The sequence below is a fragment of the Jaculus jaculus genome, chromosome 7 (genome assembly GCF_020740685.1).
Source record: "Jaculus jaculus isolate mJacJac1 chromosome 7, mJacJac1.mat.Y.cur, whole genome shotgun sequence".
NCBI lineage: Eukaryota > Metazoa > Chordata > Mammalia > Rodentia > Dipodidae > Jaculus > Jaculus jaculus.
In genome coordinates this window covers 4,188,373-4,208,848 of record NC_059108.1, presented here as the reverse complement: position 1 = coordinate 4,208,848, position 20,476 = coordinate 4,188,373, and the positions used below count along the sequence as shown (strand labels likewise).

The 20,476-nt window shown below is 48.5% G+C and overlaps 1 protein-coding gene across 1 annotated transcript in view; it reads left to right on the top strand.

Annotated features, from left to right (window-relative positions):
• The window catches only part of Wdr88 (WD repeat domain 88), a 43,873-nt gene that overhangs the window by 1,066 nt on the left and 22,331 nt on the right, over positions 1-20,476 (top strand). Inside the window, exons 2-6 of the mRNA XM_004659827.2 lie at positions 1,899-2,009; positions 8,534-8,622; positions 11,546-11,609; positions 15,573-15,711; positions 19,509-19,638. Coding sequence (XP_004659884.2) covers positions 1,899-2,009; positions 8,534-8,622; positions 11,546-11,609; positions 15,573-15,711; positions 19,509-19,638 — 533 coding nt within the window. The remainder of the gene's footprint in view (positions 1-1,898; positions 2,010-8,533; positions 8,623-11,545; positions 11,610-15,572; positions 15,712-19,508; positions 19,639-20,476) is intronic.

Here is a 20,476-nt window from a genome sequence, read left to right as displayed (position 1 = left end):
CCCATGACACATGGCTATGGGGAGGAGGGCGAAGGGGGCAGGTTTTTACATTTATTTTTTTATTTTTTATTTTTGTTTTTCAAGGTAGGGTCTCACTCTAGCTCAGGCTGACCTGGAATTCACTCTGTAGTCTCAGGGTGGCTTCAAACTCACAGTGACCTTTCTACCTCTGCTTCCTGAGTGCTGGGATTAAAGACATGCGCCACTATGCCTGGCCCCAGCCCTTAAAAAAACAAAATTATCTATCTATCTATATATATATATATTTGTTTACTTACCTGAGAGAGCGAGAGCGAAATAGGCAGGTAGGCAGGGAGAGAGAAAGAGAGAGGGAAAGAATGGGCACACTAGGGCCTCCAGCCACTGCAAACTCTTCTGCCTTGCATAGGTCCCAGGGCGTCAAACCTGGGTTCTTTGGCTTTGTAGGCAAATGCCTTAACTGCTAAGCCAACTTTCTGGCCTTTTTTTTTTTTTTTTTTAAATATGGTCTTGCTCTAGCCTAGGCTGACCTGGAATTCACTATGGAGTCTCAGGGTGGCCTCCAATACACAGTGATCCTGCTACTTCTGCCTCCCTAGTACTGGGATTAAAGGAGTGCGCCACCATACCTGGCTACCTTTGATCTTTTTGAAGAATGTTTTGGCAATTGGATTTTTCTTGAATTTCCACATTGGTTGTCAATTTTCACAAAGAAGTCATCTTAGAATTTGACAAGATGGTGTTGAATTTGTACATAATTTTGGAGAGTTTTGCAGTTTTAACGATATTACACCCACTCATCCATAAACATGGGTTGTCTTTTTTTTTCATTTCTTTCAACAATGTTTTGTAATTTTCAAAATTTTTTTTTAATTTAAGTTTTATTTATTTATTACTTTTAAGGCAGGGTCTCATTGTAGCCCAGATTGACCTGGAAGTCACTCTGTAGCTCCAGGCTGGCCTTGAACTCATGTTGATCCTCCTACTTCAGTCTCTCCAGTGCTGGGACTAAAGGTGTGTGCCACCATGCCTAGGTTAAAATGTTAGTTTTTAGGTTTTTCTTTTTTTTTTTAAGTAGAAACTTTGTACGGACACATCATATGTTAGAACCATCATTTTCCTCCTCCCTACCCCCATTCCAGTGAGGGTCCTCCTCCGTGGGATTGCTGGTGTTCACCATGGGCTGTGGGTTATGAGTCGTAAGCTGTGAGGACAGCAGTCAGTCACTGGGGGAGGATGTAAGCTTGTTTGTTTTAAATGTTAGAGAGCGAGAATTAGCACTCCAGAGACTCCAGCCTCTGCATTCGAACTCCAGACGTGTGCGCCCCCTAACGCACATGTGCGACCTTATACACTTGTGTCACTTTGTGCATCTGGCTTACGTGGGACCTGGAGAGCTGAACTTGAGTCAAGTGCCTTAACTGTTAAGCCATCTCTCCAGCCCCGATGTAAGTTTTATACAATTAGTTCCTACATAGTCTTTTTTGGGGTGGGTTTTTTTTTCTAATAAATATATTTATTTATTTATTTGAGAAAGAGGCAGATAGAGAGAGGGAGAATGGGTGAGCCAGAGCCTGCAGCCACTGCAAATGAACTCCAGACACATGCGCTACCTTGTGTAACGGGTGGGGGTTTTGAGGTAGGGTCTCACTCTGGCCCAGGCTGACCTGGAATTCATTATGTAGTCTCAGGGTGGTTTTGAACTCTCGGCCATCCTCCTACCTCTGCCTCCCAGGTGCTGGGATTAAAGGGGTGTGTCACCATGCCTGGCATGCATAATCTTTTCATAATGAAATGATTTTCTTAATTTTTCCAGGATACTCAGGGCAAGGGCTTTAAAATACAATTGATTTTTGTGTATTGTTCTTGTATTCTGCAACCCTGAGTTTGTTTTGTCTGTTCTTTTTGTTTTTTTTTAGATCCCATATAAAATTCTGAGTGGGCATGAGCAGAGTGTCACCTCCTGCCACTTCTGTGTGAGTGATGCCAAGCTCCTCAGTGGCTCCTATGACTGCACTGTGAGATTGTGGGTAGGTGGCCTGTCCATGGGTTTCCCTGGAGTGAGAACACCTTTTTGTTGTTGTTGTTTTGTTGTTTTTCTAGGTAGGGTCTCACTCTAGCCCAGGCTGACCTGGAATTCACTATGGAGTCTCAGGGTGGCTTCGAACTCAAGGTGATCCTCCTACCTCTGCCTCCCGAGTGCTGGGATTAAAGGCGTGTGCCACCATGCCCGGCAAACTATAACATCTCATGAGCTTAGGCATCAATTGTGGGGACTTCCCCAGCACTGACCCACCCTGACTCGCAAGGATCCAGAGGTTTGTAAAGTACTAGAAACAGGAGAGCACTCCAGGTGCAATTTACCACAGAGACGTTAGTGTAGAAGCAGTCATTCTGAGGATCTGGAAGCAGTGGTAGCTGGGGATGGAGACCCCGAGACTGAGAGTCACTAGCTTTTAGGGGGGTAGTCCTAGTTTTTCTGGACCCTACCTGGAGGTATCTGAGCTGTTATTTTATTTTTATGGGGGGGGATAGTTGTGGTAGGGTTTTACTTTAGCCCAGGCTGACCTGGAATTTACTCTGTACTATCAGGCTGGTCTTGAACTCACAGTGATCCTCCTACCTCTGCCTCCCAAGTGCTTATTTTACTTTTTTAAAAGACGGGGTCTTGGGCTGGAAAGATGGCTTAGTGGTCAAGGCACTTGGTTGTGAAGCCCAAGAACCCATGTTCAATTCTCCAGGTCCCACATAAGCCAGATACACATGGTAGCACATGCATCTGGAGTTAGTTTGAAGTGACTAGAGGCCCTGGTGCACCCATTCTCTCTCTCTCTTTTTCTCTTTCTCTGTCATAAATAAATAAATAGATAAAATAAATCTTAAAAAAAAAAGACATGGTCTTGTCGATAATGTTCAGGTTGCCATGGAATTCTCTATGTAGCCTAGGCTTCTCTTGAACTTGTGATCCTGCTATTTCATGTTCCCAAGTACTGGGGTTCTAGGCACAGTCATTACACCAAAGCTGAGCTGATATTTCTCTGGGTCTGTTGTCCATTTGGAAAACTCAGTTTCATCCATAGAGACTGGGTGATTTCAGGGAACTGAGAGGTGGCCAGGCTTGGAACCTGTCCATCACGGATGAATGAGGGAGGAAGGTCTGAGTACAGATTTGTCCAGGAAACAGGGGCAGCAGGAATGGGGTATGATGTTCAGACAAGGCCACTGGAACCCTTCTAGTGCTTTGTGGACATGGCCAGCAGGTCCTGTGGGTCCGTTTGGAGTCGTTGCTGATGAAAGAAGATGAGGTGGGAGCAGGGGTGGAAGATGACAGAGTCTGTGCAGCTGGGACTTTGGGCCATGGGGGAGGACCGCCAAGAGTTCTGCTGTCCTCTGGCTGCAAAGGTGGGAAGTGGACAGGGTAAAGACGGTCAGGGCTGGTTCCTTGGTTCTGATTTGGGTAAGTGGGATGAGTATAGCCCTTGACCCTGAAGATGACCTCAGGGCAACACCTGTCATTAGTGTGTGCCAAGGCCAGGCCAACCAGGCAGGAGGATTTGGGGAATGCTCCATATTGGTTCAGTCCTCATATTTGGGTCCTACCTGAGACCCTGGAGTGGTTCTATGACATCCTGGGCTTCTGTCAGCCTCTGGTATGCCAGTGATCCCCAAAGTTTGCCTGTCCTACCCCAGCCTCCAAATGACTTCCCATTCCCTCCCTCCCTTTGCTGCCTCTCCTTCAGGTACTCACGCCCCTGAGCCCAGGCTCTCGTTGAGAAAGCTGCTGCTTTCTCTGAGAACAGAAGAACCTTTCCTAACCCTCTGGGGTGACTGAGAAACCCTTCAAAGCAAGGGATCTCTGCCCTTATCATCTCCCAGGGGACAGGGCGGCAACTGTCCATGTGTGTATCTTGCTTTGCTGTCCTCTGCTTCTTCTGTTCTTTTCACCTTGGACTCAGCAGGAGTCCTACGGGCTCTGCCTGTCTCCACAGGTTTGGATATGTGCCTGCTTGTACTTTGGTTGTGAAGTTAAGTTAGGGACTTTCTTACAATGGCCTCACTGGTTTCTCTACCACGGACATCACACCCTGTCTCATATGCTACATTTCAGCAGAACTATGTGCACTGCCCCCAGTGACACCTCCTCAAGCCAGGGGTCTAGAGACCTATATTTCAAGCTTTAATAAAACATCTGAGTCTATGGGGGGGGCATACATTCAAATTATGAAATTCTGCCCATGGCCCCCAATACACTCATGACCATCTCACATTGTACTCAGTCCAACTCCAAAGATCCCCATAGTCTTTCTAAACTTTAGGATTGCTCCAAAGTCCCAAGTCTCATCTGAGATTTAAGACTGTCTCTTAACTGTGAGTCCTGTAAAATCAAAACAAGTTACATACTTCTAACTTATAATGGCACAGAGTAAACATTTCCATTGCAATGAGGCCTAGCAAGAAAAGACTGGACCAATGCAAAATCAATAACCATCTGATAAACATCAAACACCTGTAGTTCAAGTCCATCATCCATAAACAGTGATGACAGTCTCTGGATTTCTAATTTCCATCCCTACAGCTGGGCTGAGTAGTCAGGGAAACTTCTGTCCCAAGCCAACGACACTTCACTGTAGCCCTTGCACAGTCCTGGTATATCTAAAACACTTTGGGTCTACACGGTCTATCCTACAATGGCCTCCTCGGACTCTCTACCAGGGACATCACACCCTGCTCCATATGACACATCTCGACAGAACCATGTGCACTGCATGACCCACTTCCACACATTTTTCATGCTTCCAACACAAATACCAAAATCCACATGGTCAAATTCATCTCAGCAACACCCCACTCTTCTGGTGCCAAATTTCCATTGTAGTCAGTTTCACATTGCTGGGATGAACATCCAAACCATGCACAGTTTGTAGGAGGGAAGGGTTTATTTCAGACCCCTGACAAGCTCAAACCTCTCTCCACACCTTTGGGCTGGAATTCAGGTCTGCCCCCAGTGATAACTCCTCTGGTCAGGTGGCTGGAGACCCAAGTTACAAGTTTTAATAAAACATCTGAGTCTTTGTGGAACATCCATTCAAACTACCACAATGCCCTCTGCCCCACTCTCTCAAACACACAAATAAAAAAATATTAAAAAAAAAATCCAAGGCTGAGAGATGGTTTAGTGGTTGAGGTGCTTTCCTGTGAAGCCTAAGGACTCATGTTTGACTCTCCAGGTCCCACGTAAGCCAGGTACACAGCGACACAAGCTCACAATGTGGCACATATGCAAGAGGGTCACACGTGCCTGGAGTTTGTTTGCCCCAGGCAGAAGGTTCTGATACACCCATTCTTTCCCTCTCTGTCTCTTTCTCTTTGTCTCAAACTAAAAATAATTAAAGAAAACCAGCTGGGTGTGTTGGTGCATGCCGGTAATCCCAGCACTTGGGAGGCAGAGGCAGGAAGGTCACTGTGAATTCAAGGGCAGTCTGGAACTACAGAGTGACTTTGAGGTAAGCCTTGGCTAAAGTGAGACTATGCCTCAAAAATATCTAGGTAATAGCTGGGCATGGTGGCTCATGTCTTTAATCACAGCACTCAGGAGGTAGAAGTAGGAGGATGGATTGCTGTGAGTTCAAGGCCAGCCTGAAACTACACAGTGAATTCCAGGCCAGCTTGGACCAGAATGAGACCCTAACCCGAAAAACCAGAAGGAAAATAAAAACCCTAGATAAATAAATAAACTATGATTCCATTACCCTAGAGCTAACTATTGTGGAAGTGACTTTTTTTGTTTTTTGATTTATACTTGAACATGCACATGTATTTATGTTTACAAAATTAGGACCACACAGAAGTACTGAAGATGTAACCAAGATACATTTGGACTTCATCTATTATCAAATTTCCTTGATGTTTTATAACTATTTATTAGAGCCCCTGACTCCTCATTCAAAATCTGAGCAACAAGGCTGATGACGTAATTATTGCAGAGTGCTTGCCGAGAATGAGTGAAGTTCTAGGTTCCAGACACAGTCCTAAAAATAAGAGATTCTTCAGAAAAATAGGGGCTGGAGTGATGACTTAGTGGTTAAGGCATTTGCCTGCAAAGCCTAAGTACCCAGGTTTGATTCCCCAGTACACATGTAAAGCCAGATGCACCAGGTGTCACATGTGTCTATAGAGTTCGTTTGCAGTGGCTAGAGGCCCTGGAACTCACCAGTTCTCTCTGCCTCTTTCACTGTCTCATAAATAAATAAATAATAAAATATTAGTTGGAACCTTACCAGTATTTTCCCCTTTAAAATCTGAGCGCACAGGTGTGGTACTGCTTCCACATGCCCAGCAGAGGGAGCTGGCTGCTTTGCCCTTGGCTGCTGTTCCTACTCTTGGCCATGTGGTGTCGCTCTTGAATACTGAATCTGCTCATCCCGCCTCACTGTCTCGCTCTACCGCTGCCTTTAGCTGGTGTGGGACCCAGACGACCTGGGCCCCATTTCTAGGCCCCAAGGTGGTCAGTTGAGCTTACAGTCATATGGTTTTCCCCTAGAGCAGCGCGCCAGCCACGTACGCCGGAACCCAAGCACCATCCTGTGTCTCCAAGCCATTAGACTGCATTAGTCACCGTTCTGGGTGTGACCTGCGCTGCCAAGTTCCACTTGGGGGTCCCTGGCTGTCTTTACTGTCTTTACTGTGAGGAGGGCCTTCAGGGATCTCCTGGACGTGGCCTCGTGTCTTATGGAACAGGGACAGGGTGCTGGTCTGTGCAGAGCAGCATTCGCAGATCAGATCCAGGGCCGCCAGGATTGGAAGCGCTGCTGCTCTCCGGAGCTTGGGACCAGCCCTCCAGCCTGGCGTGCTGAGCGGGGCTCGCTGCTGCTGCTGCTGCGGCTGCTAACTGCTTTCCTCTGCAAGTCTGGAGATGGGTGTGTACCGGGCTGTGCCCTCTCCCCAAAACCCTCAGCTCCTAGGCTCAGACACACAGCACCGTTGTGGTAGAGGAATTTCGCAGTTCCCAGCTCCTCCAGGACTTCCTCTGGACTTGGCCCTCCACCCCCGCAGCACCTGTCCTGTGTTTGTCTTTGTGGTAGCTCTTAGCAGTGGCTACCCCTGCAGGCAAGCTCAGGGAGCCACCAAACCTGAGGGCTGACTTGGGGACTCCTGACAGAGTCCTTTGTCTCCCAGAAGGTCTTGGGTTCCTTGACTGCTAGGAGGTGGTGTTACAGACTTGCCCTCAATCAGGCTGAAAAGTTCCCTCACCCTTCCCATGTTCTCAGCCCTGCTGACAAACCTTCTGAGAAGAACAGCTTAAAGGAAGGGTGATGTATACAGGCTGATGGCTTCCCAGAGTTCATGGCTGACTGGCCCCATTGCTTTGAGATGTGGGCACAGCAGAGATGCGGTGGAAAGACGGCTGGAGCTGTGAGCTCACCTCGTGGCAGGCAGTTACAGGCAGGCCCCCTGATGAGGGGGCTACAAGCCTGTCCTCCGGGAACCTCTCCTGCGATCGGCTCCCACCCTCACAGTTTCCAGCCCCGTCGTCCATTCAGTGATGAATTCACCAAAGAATTAATAATCTACTGATTAGGTCAGAGCTCTCGAGATCCAATCTCCTCTCTCTCTCTCTCTCTTTTTTTTGTTTTGGAGATAGGGTTTTGCTCTAGCTCAGGCTGACCTGGAATTCACTCTGTAGTCTCAGGGTGGCCTTGAACTCATGGTGATCCTCCTACCTCTGCTTCCCGAGTGCTGGGATTAAAGGCGTGCGCCACCATGCCTGGCCCAATCTCCTCTTAATGATTAGATCCACCAGCTGGAGGCAAAGCCTTTCCCATTTGGGAGACACTTCACATCCAAAGCATTGCATCTGCACCTTGTGTTACACAGCCATGTCAGAACCTTCCTAGTAGGTCTTCAAGGTCTTAGCAGTAACTTTCATGTCAAGGGGACGTTCCCCTGCTGCTGAAAAGCAATTTTTTAAAGTATTTTGTCTTTTCTGCCATGGACAACCTCTGCTTGGACATCTCAGTTTGTTTTCAGCATATCTGATGTTAACTTGCGCGGTGGCCATGAGGATGCTGCAACTTGTTTTAACCTTTCCTCTTCATACATGCCTAGATGGATGCTGGTGGTTTTTTTGTTTTTTGTTTTTTGTTTTTTTTAATCACGTCTCCCAGCCGGGTGTGGTGGCACACGTTTCACACGTTTTTGATCCCAGCACTTGGGAGGCAGAGGTAGGAGGATCACCACGAGTCGAGGCCACCCTGAGACTACAGAGTGAATTCCAGGACAGCCTGAGATAGAATGGAACCCTACCTAAAAATAAACAAAAAAGAAAAATCATGTCTCCCCTGAAATACAGGATGAATTTGGGAGAGGGCTGGGAACTGAACCCAGGGACTTGCACATGCTAGGCAAACTACCACTGAGCTACATCCTCAGCCCTTGGTTTTATGAGACAAGGACTTGCTGTGTGGCGCAGATGAGCCTCGAACTCACAACACTCTGCTCCTGACCAGCAAGTAGCCATGACCGCTCTCTTTCCCCTCTCTCCTGTTGATTTGAGGATGTTTTCGATGGAACTGTGATTCGGGAATTTGAGCCAAGGCCCAAGGCTCCAGTTTTGGGGTGCAGTGTCACGGCTGACAGCACAAGGTGAATTTCCTATTTTACACTGGGTGGGAGGGAAAGGGAAGGTCAGCAGGCACAGCCTGTACGTGGATGGCAGGGACAGAATTTTAGCAGGTGTGCCAAAATATTCCTCCCAGTAGGCCCCAGCATTACCACTGGCCGTGAGATTCAACAGAGATTTGAAAACTTGGGCTGGAGAGATGGCTTAGCGGTTAAGCACTTGCCTGTGAAGCCTAAGGACCCCGGTTCCAGGACCCACATAAGCCAGATGCACAAGGGAGCGCATGCATCTGGAGTTTGTTTGCAGTGGCTGGAGGCCCTGGTGAGCCCATTCTCTATCTCTATCTATCTGTGTCTTTCTCTCCGTCATTCTCAAATAAATAAATAAAAATAAACAAACAAACAAAAAAGATTTGAAAACTTAAAGTGCTTCCAAGAAGAACATTATTTGGCCAGTCTGAATTGTTTTTCTTTTTACTTTGTGCAGCCCAACTGGCTTAGAACTTGCACCAATTTCAGGTGTGAGCCACCATATCCGCCTGGCTTGAATTTTCCTTTCTTCTTTCCTCTCTTTCTTTTTCTTTCTTTGTTTTGTTTTTCTGAGGTAGGGTCTCCCTCCAGCCTAGGCTGACCTGGAATTCACCGTATAGTCTCATTGTGGCCTTGAACTCAAGGTGATCCTCCTACCTTTGCCTCCAGAGTACTGGGATTAAAGGCTTGAATAAAGGCATGAATTTTCTTTTTCTTTATTTGAGAGCTACAGACAGAGAGAAAGAGGGGGAGAAAGAGAGAAAGAGAGAGAATGGACGCACCAGGGCCTCCAGCCACTGCAAACGAACTCCAGATGCGTGGGCCCCTTTGTGGGTCCTGGGGAATCGAGCCTCAAACGGGGTCCTTAGGCTTCGCAGGCAAGCGCTTAACCGCTAAGCCCCTAAGTCATCTCTGTCGCTCAGACTTCATGAAATGTCTTCTTTGTCGTCACATGAGGTCTGTAGCAGCTGCAGGGGCCTTGGGGCTGTGGCCTGGGCCTTCATTTTCCAGAGGAAACCGAGGCGCAGGGAAGCATGAGGGTGCTCAAGGTGCCTCCTGGGAAGGCCCGGGGTTTTGCGGCAGAGCATGCAAGGGAAGGGCCTTTGGGATGCGTTTGCTGAATTCTTCTCACGCATCTGGGAGACGGACCTTCAGCGGATGAAGGAATTTGCTCTAAAATGCATTTTCTTTGACCCAGTGCAGTAATACAAGTGGGAAAAAAAAAAAAAAGAAAAAAGGAGAGAGCCGGGCGTGGTGGTGCAGGCCTTTGATCCCAGCTCTCGGAAGGCAGAGGTAGGGGGATCTCCATGAGTTGAAGGCAACCCTGAGAGAATTCCAGGTCAGCCTGAGCTAGACTGAAACCATACCTCAAAAAAGCCAAAAAAAAAAAAAAAAAAAGTGCGGGGTTTAAGTTTCACTGGGTTTATTTTTTAAACTTTTTTGGGGGGTTATTTTTTAATTATTTATTTGAGAACAATAGAGCAAGAAAGATAGGGCGATAGGGAGAGAGAATGAGCGCGCCAGGGCTTCCAGGCACTGCAGACGAATTCCAGACGTGTGCGCCCCCTTGTGCATCTGGCTAACGGGGGTTCTGGGGAACCGAGCCTTGAACCAGGCTCCACTCGGTTTCACAGGCAAGCGCTTAACCGCTAAGCCATCTCTCCAGCCGTCACAGGGCTTATTTTATGCAGAGGTCCAAGTGCGATGCGCCTAAGGCGCTGCTCAGCACCAGGGTCCTGGAGCCCGCAAGGGAGGAAGGCGCGATGGCTCGCGCCTGCGCGGTTCCCATCCATGGTTGGCCCACCGCCTCGGCTCAGCACCACCTTGGAAAGACGCGGGGGTCCAAAGCTGCTCACCTCACGGCTGCCACAGAGAAAGAGGGAGGGGCAGAGAAACAGGAAGAGGAAAGGGGCAAGGCCTCCTCTCCCGGCTGCCTGCGGCTGCTCCCACCTCCAACAGCGCCTGGGCCAGACCTGGACCAGACCTCTCCCCCACCGCCATCTGGGACAGGCCGCGCCTGCGCCGCGTGAGCCAAACCATCGCATGCATTTAGGCATAAGTGCATGAGAAACTGTTTCAAACGAAATGAGCCATTTATGAAAGCATTTTTTTTTCCTCGTAAAAAAGAAAGCTGTATGAGCAGACAGGGAAACGAGCAATCCTGTGAGTTGTAGAGACTCATGATCACCTTAAAAATAAATAAATAAATAAATAAATAAATAAATAAATAAATAACAGTAGGGCTGGGCTGGAGAGATGGCTCAGTGGTTAAGGCCCTTGTCCGGGAACCTAAGGATCCATATTTTACTCTCTAGGTCCCACATAAGCCAGATGCACAAGGTGATGCAAGCCGCAAGGTCATGTACGTGCACACAAGGTGGCACATGTGTCTGGAGTTCCAGGGCAGTGGCTGGAGCCCTGGCATGTCAATTCTCTCTCTCTCTCTCTCTCCCGTTTAAAAAAAAAAAGTACAAAAAAGATTATAGAGCTGAAGAGATAGCTCAGTGGTTAAAGGCGCTTGCTTGCCAAGTCTGACAGCCAGGGCTTGATTCCTCAGTACCCATGAAAAGATTCACAAAGTGGAGTTTGTTTGCAGTGGCAGGAGGCCGTGGCATGCCCATTCATTTCTCTCTCTCTTTCTCAAATAAATATATAAAAATAGAAAAAGACAGTAAGTTGCAGAATAGGCTATATTTTGAGTGTCTGAAGGGGTAAGGACGATAATGGCGCTGTCAGTGGGTTCCACGGGCACACACATGTTCCCCAATGGGGCACAGAGAGCCCCTTCTGAAAGATTAAGGTATTGTATTATTTGCAATCGTGGCCCTAAATCATAAAAAGAAGGGAAAGTCCTCGTAGAAACCACAGGCCTGTGCATTTTTGTCATTAAGACCTGTGTTTGTCAATTTATTTCCAGAGTCGTTGCGTCGTCCTATGACAAGACAGTGAGGGTTTGGGACCTCGAGACAGGCCAGATGCTGGTATGTATGCCCTGTCCCAGGAAGGGCGTCCCGCCCAGGGTGTGGACTGCGCCTTGGCAGCTCTGGGTTGGACCCGGGGTTGGGGGCAACGATACGGTCCCAGTCGTCAGCAAGAGGAGTTTCCTCCGGAGCCACGATGGTGGCTGTGAACAGCAGACCACAGTGGCTGCTGTCCGTGGAGTCTGGAGGGCGCGGCTGGCGGCGGGCGGGCACCGGGCACAGGCTCCCCAATGTGGGCACACGGAGGACGCCTGCTTGTGGTCACAGGCAGCGGGGGTGGGATGGGGGTGGGCGTGGCACGTCAGGCGCCCCTGTGAGCCCCTTGGATTTGATGAGGAAGCACGTGGGCCAAGGCTATGGAACAGGGTAGTAAGCAAAGAACCTGAGATCTGGGCCTTTCCCATTCTGTTCTCTGTCCAGCTTGCAGGAGGCCACACACCGCCCTTCACACAGGCTGGGTTCTCCCCTGCCGCTCCAGACTCTCCTTCCTCCTCTCCTTCCTCTTTTTCTTCCTCCTCTTTCCTCTCCTTCCTCCTCTCCTTCCTCTTTTTCTTCCTCCTCTTCCTCCTCTCCTTCCTCTTCTCCTCCTCTTCCTCCTCTCCTCTCTTTTCTTCCTCCTCTTTCCTCTCCTCCTCCTCTCCTTCCTCTTTTTCTTCCTCCTCTTCCCTCTCCTTCCTCCTCTCTCCTCTCTCTTGCTCTCCTTCCCTCATCTCCCCTGTATTCTTTCTGCCCCTGTCCTTTCTGTTCCTAAGAGCAGCCCTCCTAAGCCAGGTGCATGGCACACATGTGGAACCCCAGCTGCCAGAAGGAGGATGCCTTGTCTGAAAACCCACAGAAACAATAACAACCCCCCTCCATTCCCCAACCTTTCTTCTTAGTGCAAAAGCCAGTTATACTTATGGTAAACTTTTTTTGTTTTGTTTTGTTTTTTGGAGGTAGGGTTTCACTCTGGCCCAGGCTGACCTGGAATTAACTATGTAGTCTCAGGGTGGCCTAGAACTCACGCTAATCCTCCTACCTCTGCCCCCCGAGTGCTGGGATTAAAGGCGTGTGCCACCACACCCGGCATGGTAAACATTTTTAGGAAGAAGTTTAAAGCAAGCAAGCAAGCCTTTAAACTTGCTCTTCATAGATTATAGTTCGCATCTCGGTGGTCTCTTCCTGGACATGCTTGCTTATGAATAAAGGCTGTTTTTTTTTTTTTCTCCAGATAGGGTTCTAGGCAGGCCAGGCTGGCCTAGAACTCCTGATCCTCCTGCCTCAGCCTCCTGAGAGCTGTTTTGGCACCCTGTCTGATATGCGTCATCTGCTTAAATGTGATTTCATGCAGTGGATAGACTAGGTCTGTCCTCCCTGCTCCCTGCTCCCTGCCAGCGGCCATTGAGGCCAGTTTCATTTTAGTCTGCTGTAAGTGAAGCTGTGATAGGAAGCTTGCGTATATTTCCTGTCAATGACCTCCAGTATTTCTAAGGCACATAACAAGGTTTCATTGCTAACATAAGCAGTATGGAAACACAGAGCTTTTACAAAAGCTTGGCAGAAAATTGTGCCAACTCATAGCCTAGGCATTCAAGGAGAATGTGCCATCTCCCACCCTCACATGCTGGATGGGTACCAGGATTTAAAGATGCGGTAAAAAGTGAAACTGGCACCAATTCCAAATGTTTATTTCTTCTATTGTAATTTCCCCCTTATTGCCTCTAGCCAGTTTTCCAATTTCAAGTACTTTTTGAAAAAGCTTTTCTTTATTTTCATTGCACAAGTTACCCATGCCCTTTGCCCACGATAGGGCTGACACTGGTCTCGGGCCACGTGACAAATGAGTCCCAAACTCAGCCGCTGCAAACAGACACTTTTCATCTCCCGCAGAGCCCAGGAGTTGGAAAGTAGAAGCAGCAGAATGGGGCGGTTCTGGCTCAGGTCCCCGGTGAGGTCACAGTGAGCGTGTCACCAGGGGCTTCAGTCATGTGGAGGCTCCACTTGGGCAAAGGACCCCCTTCCAAGATGGCTCGCTCCGTGGCTGCTGGCTGGAGGCCTGCGTTCATGTCCATGTGTGTCCTTGGGGAGGCAGAGGGCCGCATGGATGTCCTCAGGCTACGACAGTCAACTCTCACAGAGCGTGTGGTCCAAGCAAGGACAAGGAGCAAGCTGCGCTGTTCTTTTTTCTTTACTCTTTCTCCTTTTGAGTGCTGGGGATTTAAAGTATGCCTCTAATTCTCTGTGTTCTTTTTAAGTCTGCCTTTCTCTTTTGTGTATGTGTGTGTATGCGTGTGTGTGTGTGTATAGTGTACATGCATGGTGCGTGTGTGTGCCACAGCACATGTGCGGAGGTCAGGGGACACCCTTGGGGGTCATTCCTTGCTTTCTACCTGTGTGACACAGGGTCTCTCTTGCTGTTTGCCACTGTGCATGCCCAACCAGCTGGCCCTCAGGCACCAGGGTGTTCTTCCTGCTGCCTCCCATTGCCACGGGTGCGTTGGGATACCAGATGTGGCTGCTGCTCACATCTGGGCTTTACGTGGGCTCTGGGGATCTGAACTCTGGTCACTAGCTTGATTCAGCAGTGCTTTTAAAGAAAAAAAATATTTTTTGCTTATTTTTTTATTTATTTGAGAGTGACAGACAGAGAGAGAAAGAGGCAGAGAGAGAGAGAGAATGGGCACACCAGGGCCTCCAGCCACTGCAAACAAACTCCAGATGCATGCACGCCCTTGTGCATCTGGCTAACATGGGTCCTGGGGAATCAAGCCTTGAACCAGGGTCCTTAGACTTCACAGGCAAGCGCTTAACTGCTAAGCCATCTCTCTAGCCCTCAGCAGTGCTTTTTAAAAACGCATTTATTTATTTGAAAGAGATAAAGGGCAGTGGGAGAGAGAGAACTGACACGCCAGGGCCTCAGCCACTGCAAACTCCAGACACACGCGCCCCCTTGTCCATCTGGCTTACGTGGGTCCTGGGGAATCAAATCTGGATCCTTTGGCTTTGCAGACAAATGCCTTGACCAGTAAGCCATCTCTCCAGCCTTTATTATTATTATTTGTTTTTGCAACAAGTGCTTTTAACCACCAACCCATTTCCCCAACCTCCTCTTTTTGTTTTTGGGACGGGGTCTTGCTGTGTAGCCTCGCATGGTCTTGAACGTGCCACCCTCCTGCCTCAGCACCCCAAGTGTCAGCGTTACACATGTGTGCCGCCACACTTGGTGTCTGTGTTTTCTTCTGTGACTCAGTCCTGCACTGTCCCTTTGGCCTGTATTATGTCCATTAGAAGCAAGTCACTAAGCTTGGCCACATGGTAAGGCAAAGACAGGTCTGTCAAAGAATTTGAGGACATACTTTTAAGCTGTTGATTATCAAGCAGTACCCGGTGCCCTTCTTGTGCCCAGGGATTCTGAGGGGATGGGACACTTGTGACGTGTCCACAGTGCCTGGCACAAGCCCAATATTCGTTAGCACTTGTGTCTTCAGGAACAAGGACTCAGGTTGGTCACTGCTTGGTCCTTGTCACTGGGGCTCTGTCTGTTGTCCTGGTCACAGATAATTCATTACATCAGTTAAATTAATTTACATTAAGTTAATTTAAGCAGTCAGTTCCTTTTTTTTTTTTCACATATTGCAAGTTCACAGTGACCACATGTGACCAGCAGTCACCAGATTGGATGGTATGTAGTCCAGGCTGGCCTCAAAGCTGTGGTGATTTTGGACGCACTGGTTCTGAGTGCTGGGGTGACAAGCATGCATGGAGTTCACACCCAGTCGGGAAAACAAACCTTTTTTTTTGTTTGTTTTTTTGAGGTGGGGTCTCGCTTCAGCCCAGGTTGATCTGGAGTTCACCATGTAGCCTCAGGCTGCCCTCAGACTCACAGGGATCTTCTCATCTCTGATTCCCAAGTGCCAGAATGAAAGGTGGTGTGTGCCACCATGCCCAGCTGGAAAAAACCTTTTGATTGTCACCTCATTTCAGTGGAAGATCAGGCACGACACGTTCGCAGTCTCCTGTAAGTTTTCTCCCAATGGAAAATTCGTGGTCTCAGCCTTGGATGTGGATCGTGGACTCTGCGTAGTGGATGCAGAAAACATCACCACTGTGATTCAGGTCAAAGGTGAGGCCGTCGGAGCTCCCCTCTGCGCTGAGTGACCACGCAGCACCTTGTCCCTGAGCCAGTCAGGACTTTTGACCACTTTATTGGGTGACACTATCACGGAAGCTGACGTGCTGGGAAAACACAGATGGTTAAAGCAAAGGCTGACCCTTGTCGGCAAATGTCTTTTCTTTCAGTGTTTGCTTGAAACAAATGTTCTCCTCCCTCAGGTAGACATCCACGCCCAGCTTTTTCTTTTAATTTATTTTTGCTGGGTGTGGTGGCGCACGCCTTTAATCCCAGCACTCGGCAGGCAGAGGTAGGAGGATCACCATGAGTTTGAGGCCACCCTGAGACTATATAGTGAGTTTCAGGTCAGCCTGAGCTAGAGTGAGACCCTACCTCGAAAAACAAAAACAACAAAAAAGTTTTTTTCAGCACACAGACATGCAGATAAAATTTCATTATAACATTAAAAAAATGTATGTTATTTATTAGCAAGCATAGAGATAGAGAGAGAGAGCGAGTGAGTGAGCGAGCGCATGGGTGTACCAGGGCCTCCAGCCACGGCAGATGAACTCCAGATGCGCGCAACATGGGAACTGGGGAGTCAACCCCAAGTTGCTCTGCTTTACAGGCAAGTGCCTTTGAGTACTGAGCTGGAGACAGCTCTCATTGTGACATTTTCCAGATATTTCTTTTGTTTCCCTTCTCCCCTTCTTCTCCGGTCCCTTGAACCTTCCCTCTCATCTCCTCCTCTCATGACAGATACCGTTTTTCCTTTCCTGTGTCCTCACATCCCTTCTCCTGCATGGCCTCCTCTCCAGCTCCATAGCCCGTCCTTTCTCTCCCCCCCTTATGTACATGTGCACAAGCCTCCAAAGTTGGGAGCCACGTATGAATGAGAACATGTGAGTTTTGTCTGTTTTGTTTTGTTTTAAGTAGGGTCTCACTCTAGCCCAGGCTGACCTGGAATTCACTATGTCATCTCAGGGTGGCCTTGAACTCATGGTGATCCTCCTACCTCTGCCTTCCACGTGCTGGGATTAAAGGTGTGCGCCACCACTCCTGGCTTAAGTGGTTTTAATTTGAATTTCCCTGTTGGCTGAGGATGTTGAACACTTTTTAAAAATATCTGTGGGGGTCTGGAGAGATGGTTTAGTGGTTAAGGCATTTGCCTACAAAGCCAAAGTATCCCGGTTTGATTCTCTAGGACTCACATAAGCCAGATGCACAAGGTGGCGCATGTATCTAGAGTTCATTTGTAGTGGTTGGAGGCCCTGGCACGCCCATTCTCTCCCTCCCTCTCTGCCTCTTTCTTTTTTTAAAAAAATTATTTATTTATTTATTTGAGAGCGACAGACACAGAGAGAAAGACAGATAGAGGGAGAGAGAGAGAATGGGCGCGCCAGGGCTTCCAGCCTCTGCAAACGAACTCCAGACGTGCGCCCCCTTGTGCATCTGGCTAACGTGGGACCTGGGGAACCGAGCCTCGAACCAGGGTCCTTAGGCTTCATAGGCAAGCGCTTAACCGCTAAGCCATCTCTCCAGCCCTGCCTCTTTCTTTAATATATATTTTTAAAAATGTGTGGGAAAGCCTTTAGTCCCAGCACTTGGGAGACAGAGGTAGGAGGATCACTGTGAGTTCAGGGCCAGCCTGAGATTATATAGTGAATTCCAGGTCAGCCTGGGCTAGAGCAAGACCCTACCTCGAAAACCCAAAAAATAAAAAATAAATAAATAAAAGTCTGTGGGCTGTTTGTGCTTCTTCTTTTGAACTGTCCATTTCATTAGCCTACTGATGATTGTCCATTTTGCTTTTGTCTGAGGTTTAATTTTTTCAGTGTTTTATATTTTTTTTTTTTTTTTTTTTGAGGTAGTCTCTCACTCTAGCCCAGGCTGACCTGGACTTCACTATGTAGTCTCAGGGTGGCCTCGAACTTATGCAATCCTCCTACCTCTGCCTTCCAAGTGCTGGGATTAAAGGCATGCGCCACCACGCCTGGCCAGTTGTTTATATATTCTTAAAAAAATTTTTTTTTGTTCATTTTTATTTATTTATTTGAGAGTGACAGAAAGAGAGAGAGAGAATGGGTGTGCCAGGGCCTCCAGCCACTGCAGGCAAACTGCGGACGCGTGCACCCCCTCGTGCATCTGGCTAACGTGGGTCTTGGGGAATGGACCCTCGAAATGAGGTGCTTAGGCTTCACAGGCAAGCGCTTAACCGCTAAGCCATCTCTCCAGCCCTTTTATATGTTCTTTTAAAATATGTTCTCTTTATTTGCAATGGGAGAGAGAGGGGAGGAGAATGGGCATGGCAGGGCTTCTTACCACTGCAAACGAACTTCAGACACATGTGCCAATTTGTGCATCTGGCTTCATGTGGGTCCTGGGGAATCAAACCTGGGCTGTCAGGCTTTTCAAGCGAGCACCTTCAACTGCTGAGCCACCGACCCAGCCCCTCTTTATATAGTTTTAACTCAAGCCCGTCTGAGGTATGGCTGTTGGATATTTCCTCCCCATTCTGTAGGAGTGCTATCCTCTCTGCCAACAGTTTCCCTTTCTAGGCAGAAACTTTAATCTCATGTAGTTCCAGTTGTTGGACTCTTGGGACTGTGTCCTGGGCTCCTGGCTCCCTCTTCAGAGAGTGCTTACCTGTACCTGTAACTGCCAGCAGATTCCTTTTGGTTCCCTCTAGTAGTTTTAGCATTTCTGCGTTTAAATTAAGTAAAGCCGTTGATTCATCGTGAATTGATCTTTATGCGTGGTGAGAGATATTTCATTCTTGTGCAGGAGGAATATCCTGTTTTGCCAGCACCATTTATTGACTACCCTGCCTTTTTTTTCTGGTGCGCGTTTTTCCAAAAAAATAAAAATAATTAGGTAAACTGGGGCTGGGGAGATGGCTTAGCGGTTAAGGCGTTTGCCTACAAATCCAAAGGATCCTGGTTCCACTCTCCAGGACCCACGTAATCCAGATGCACAAGGGGGCGCATGCAACTGGAGTTCATTTGCAGTGGCTGGAGGCCCTGGCGCGCCCATTCTCTCTCTCTCTTTCTCTATCTGCCTCTTTCACACTCTCAAATAAATAAATAAATAAAATATATTTTTTTAAAAATTAAGTGAACAGCCAGGTGTGGTGGTGCACGCCTTTAATCCCAGCACTCGGGAGGCAGAGGTAGGAGGATCACCGTGAGTTCAAGGCCACCCTGAGACTCCATAGTGAATTCCACGTCAGCCTGGGCTAGAGTGAGACCCTACCTTGAAAAACAAAAACAAAAACAAAAACAAACAAACAAAAAAAATTAGGTGAGCATAGCTGAATGTTTTTTCTGGGTGGGGTTTCTATTGCTAGGTGGCCTTTGGGGCTCTGTGTTTGTGTGACTGCTTCCCACGCAGCCCACACCACAACGTGTGCACCACCTGGCACCTCACGTCTTTCCTTAACGGGCCATTAGCATTTCACCTCTGCTCACACTCCCAGGAACTACTGCACACCCCCTCCATGCTCCGTCCTGCCTCCAGCCCCCCAGGGGCTGTTCCCTTTTCCTGAAGCACTCCTCCTTCCTGTTTCCCTTGATGTCTTTTAGGGTCCTTTCTGTACCCCAGGGGGTCATGTGCTTGCACTGTCTTTCAGGTCGGTTGGCTTCAGAGCCAGGCACATGGTAAACACTCAGGAAGTGTTTGTGCAGGTGAATGGTCCCTTGTGGAAATTGGAATGATGTTGCCATGGCACTACTGGCTGGTGGAGACCTGGACGTCTCCCTGTGGCCCCCACACGTGGGCCCTGCGGTAACCAGTCACTTTCGCTCCTGCAGATCATCACAAGAGGTCCATCACGTCATGCTGCTTTGACTCCGACAGCCTGAGGGTGGCTTCCGTCTCCCTGGACAAGTCCATCAAGATCTGGGATATTACATCCCAGGCCACACTGCTCACCATCCCCAAGTGAGAAGGGTCCCTGGAGGCTGGCGGCACCCTGCATCGGGGAGGTGGGTGTGGCACCTCCCTTCAGACCCTCCTGGATCCCATATACAAGCCAGTGTCCCCCTGGAGGCTTATTCAGTGTGGTCATGGTGGGGGTGGTCCAAGGAGGCTGAAGACAGGCCAGAGAGAAGCCGCTGGGAGTATCCTGATGTCTTTGAGTTGGACAGGACCTCAAGTACCCTTGTGTTGCCGTGAGCCGACACTCTAAGAACCTGCGGAGTCCTCAGAAAGAAGTGGGTTGTAGCCAGGCTTGATGGCACATGCCTGTAATTCCACTACAGGAGAGGCAGAGGCAGGAGGCTTATGTAAGTAAGTAAGACTCAATCTCAAAAAATAAACAAAAAAGCTCGGCATGCTAGTGCACACCTTTAACCCCAGCGCTTGAGAGGCAGAGATATGAGGGTCACCGTGAGTTCAAGGCCAGCCTGAGACTACATCATGGATTCCAGGTCAGCTTGGGCTAGAGTGAGACCCTACCTCAAAAAACAAAAAGGTGGAAGGGGGTTGGAGAGATGGCTCAGAGCACCAAGTTCAATGTTCAGACCCCAAGTGAAAAGCTGGAAATTGGGGCTGGAGAGATGGCTTAGTGGTTAAAGCACTTGCCTGCAAAGCTTAAGGACACAGGTTTGATTCCCCAGGACCCATGTAAGCCAGATATACAAGGTGGTGCATGCATCTGGAGTTTGTTTGTGGTGGCTGGAGGCCTTGACACACCCATTCTCTGCCCTCCTCCTCCCTCCCTCCCGAAATAAATAACTAAATAAATAGAACTTAAAAAAAAAAAAACAAAACCTGGAGG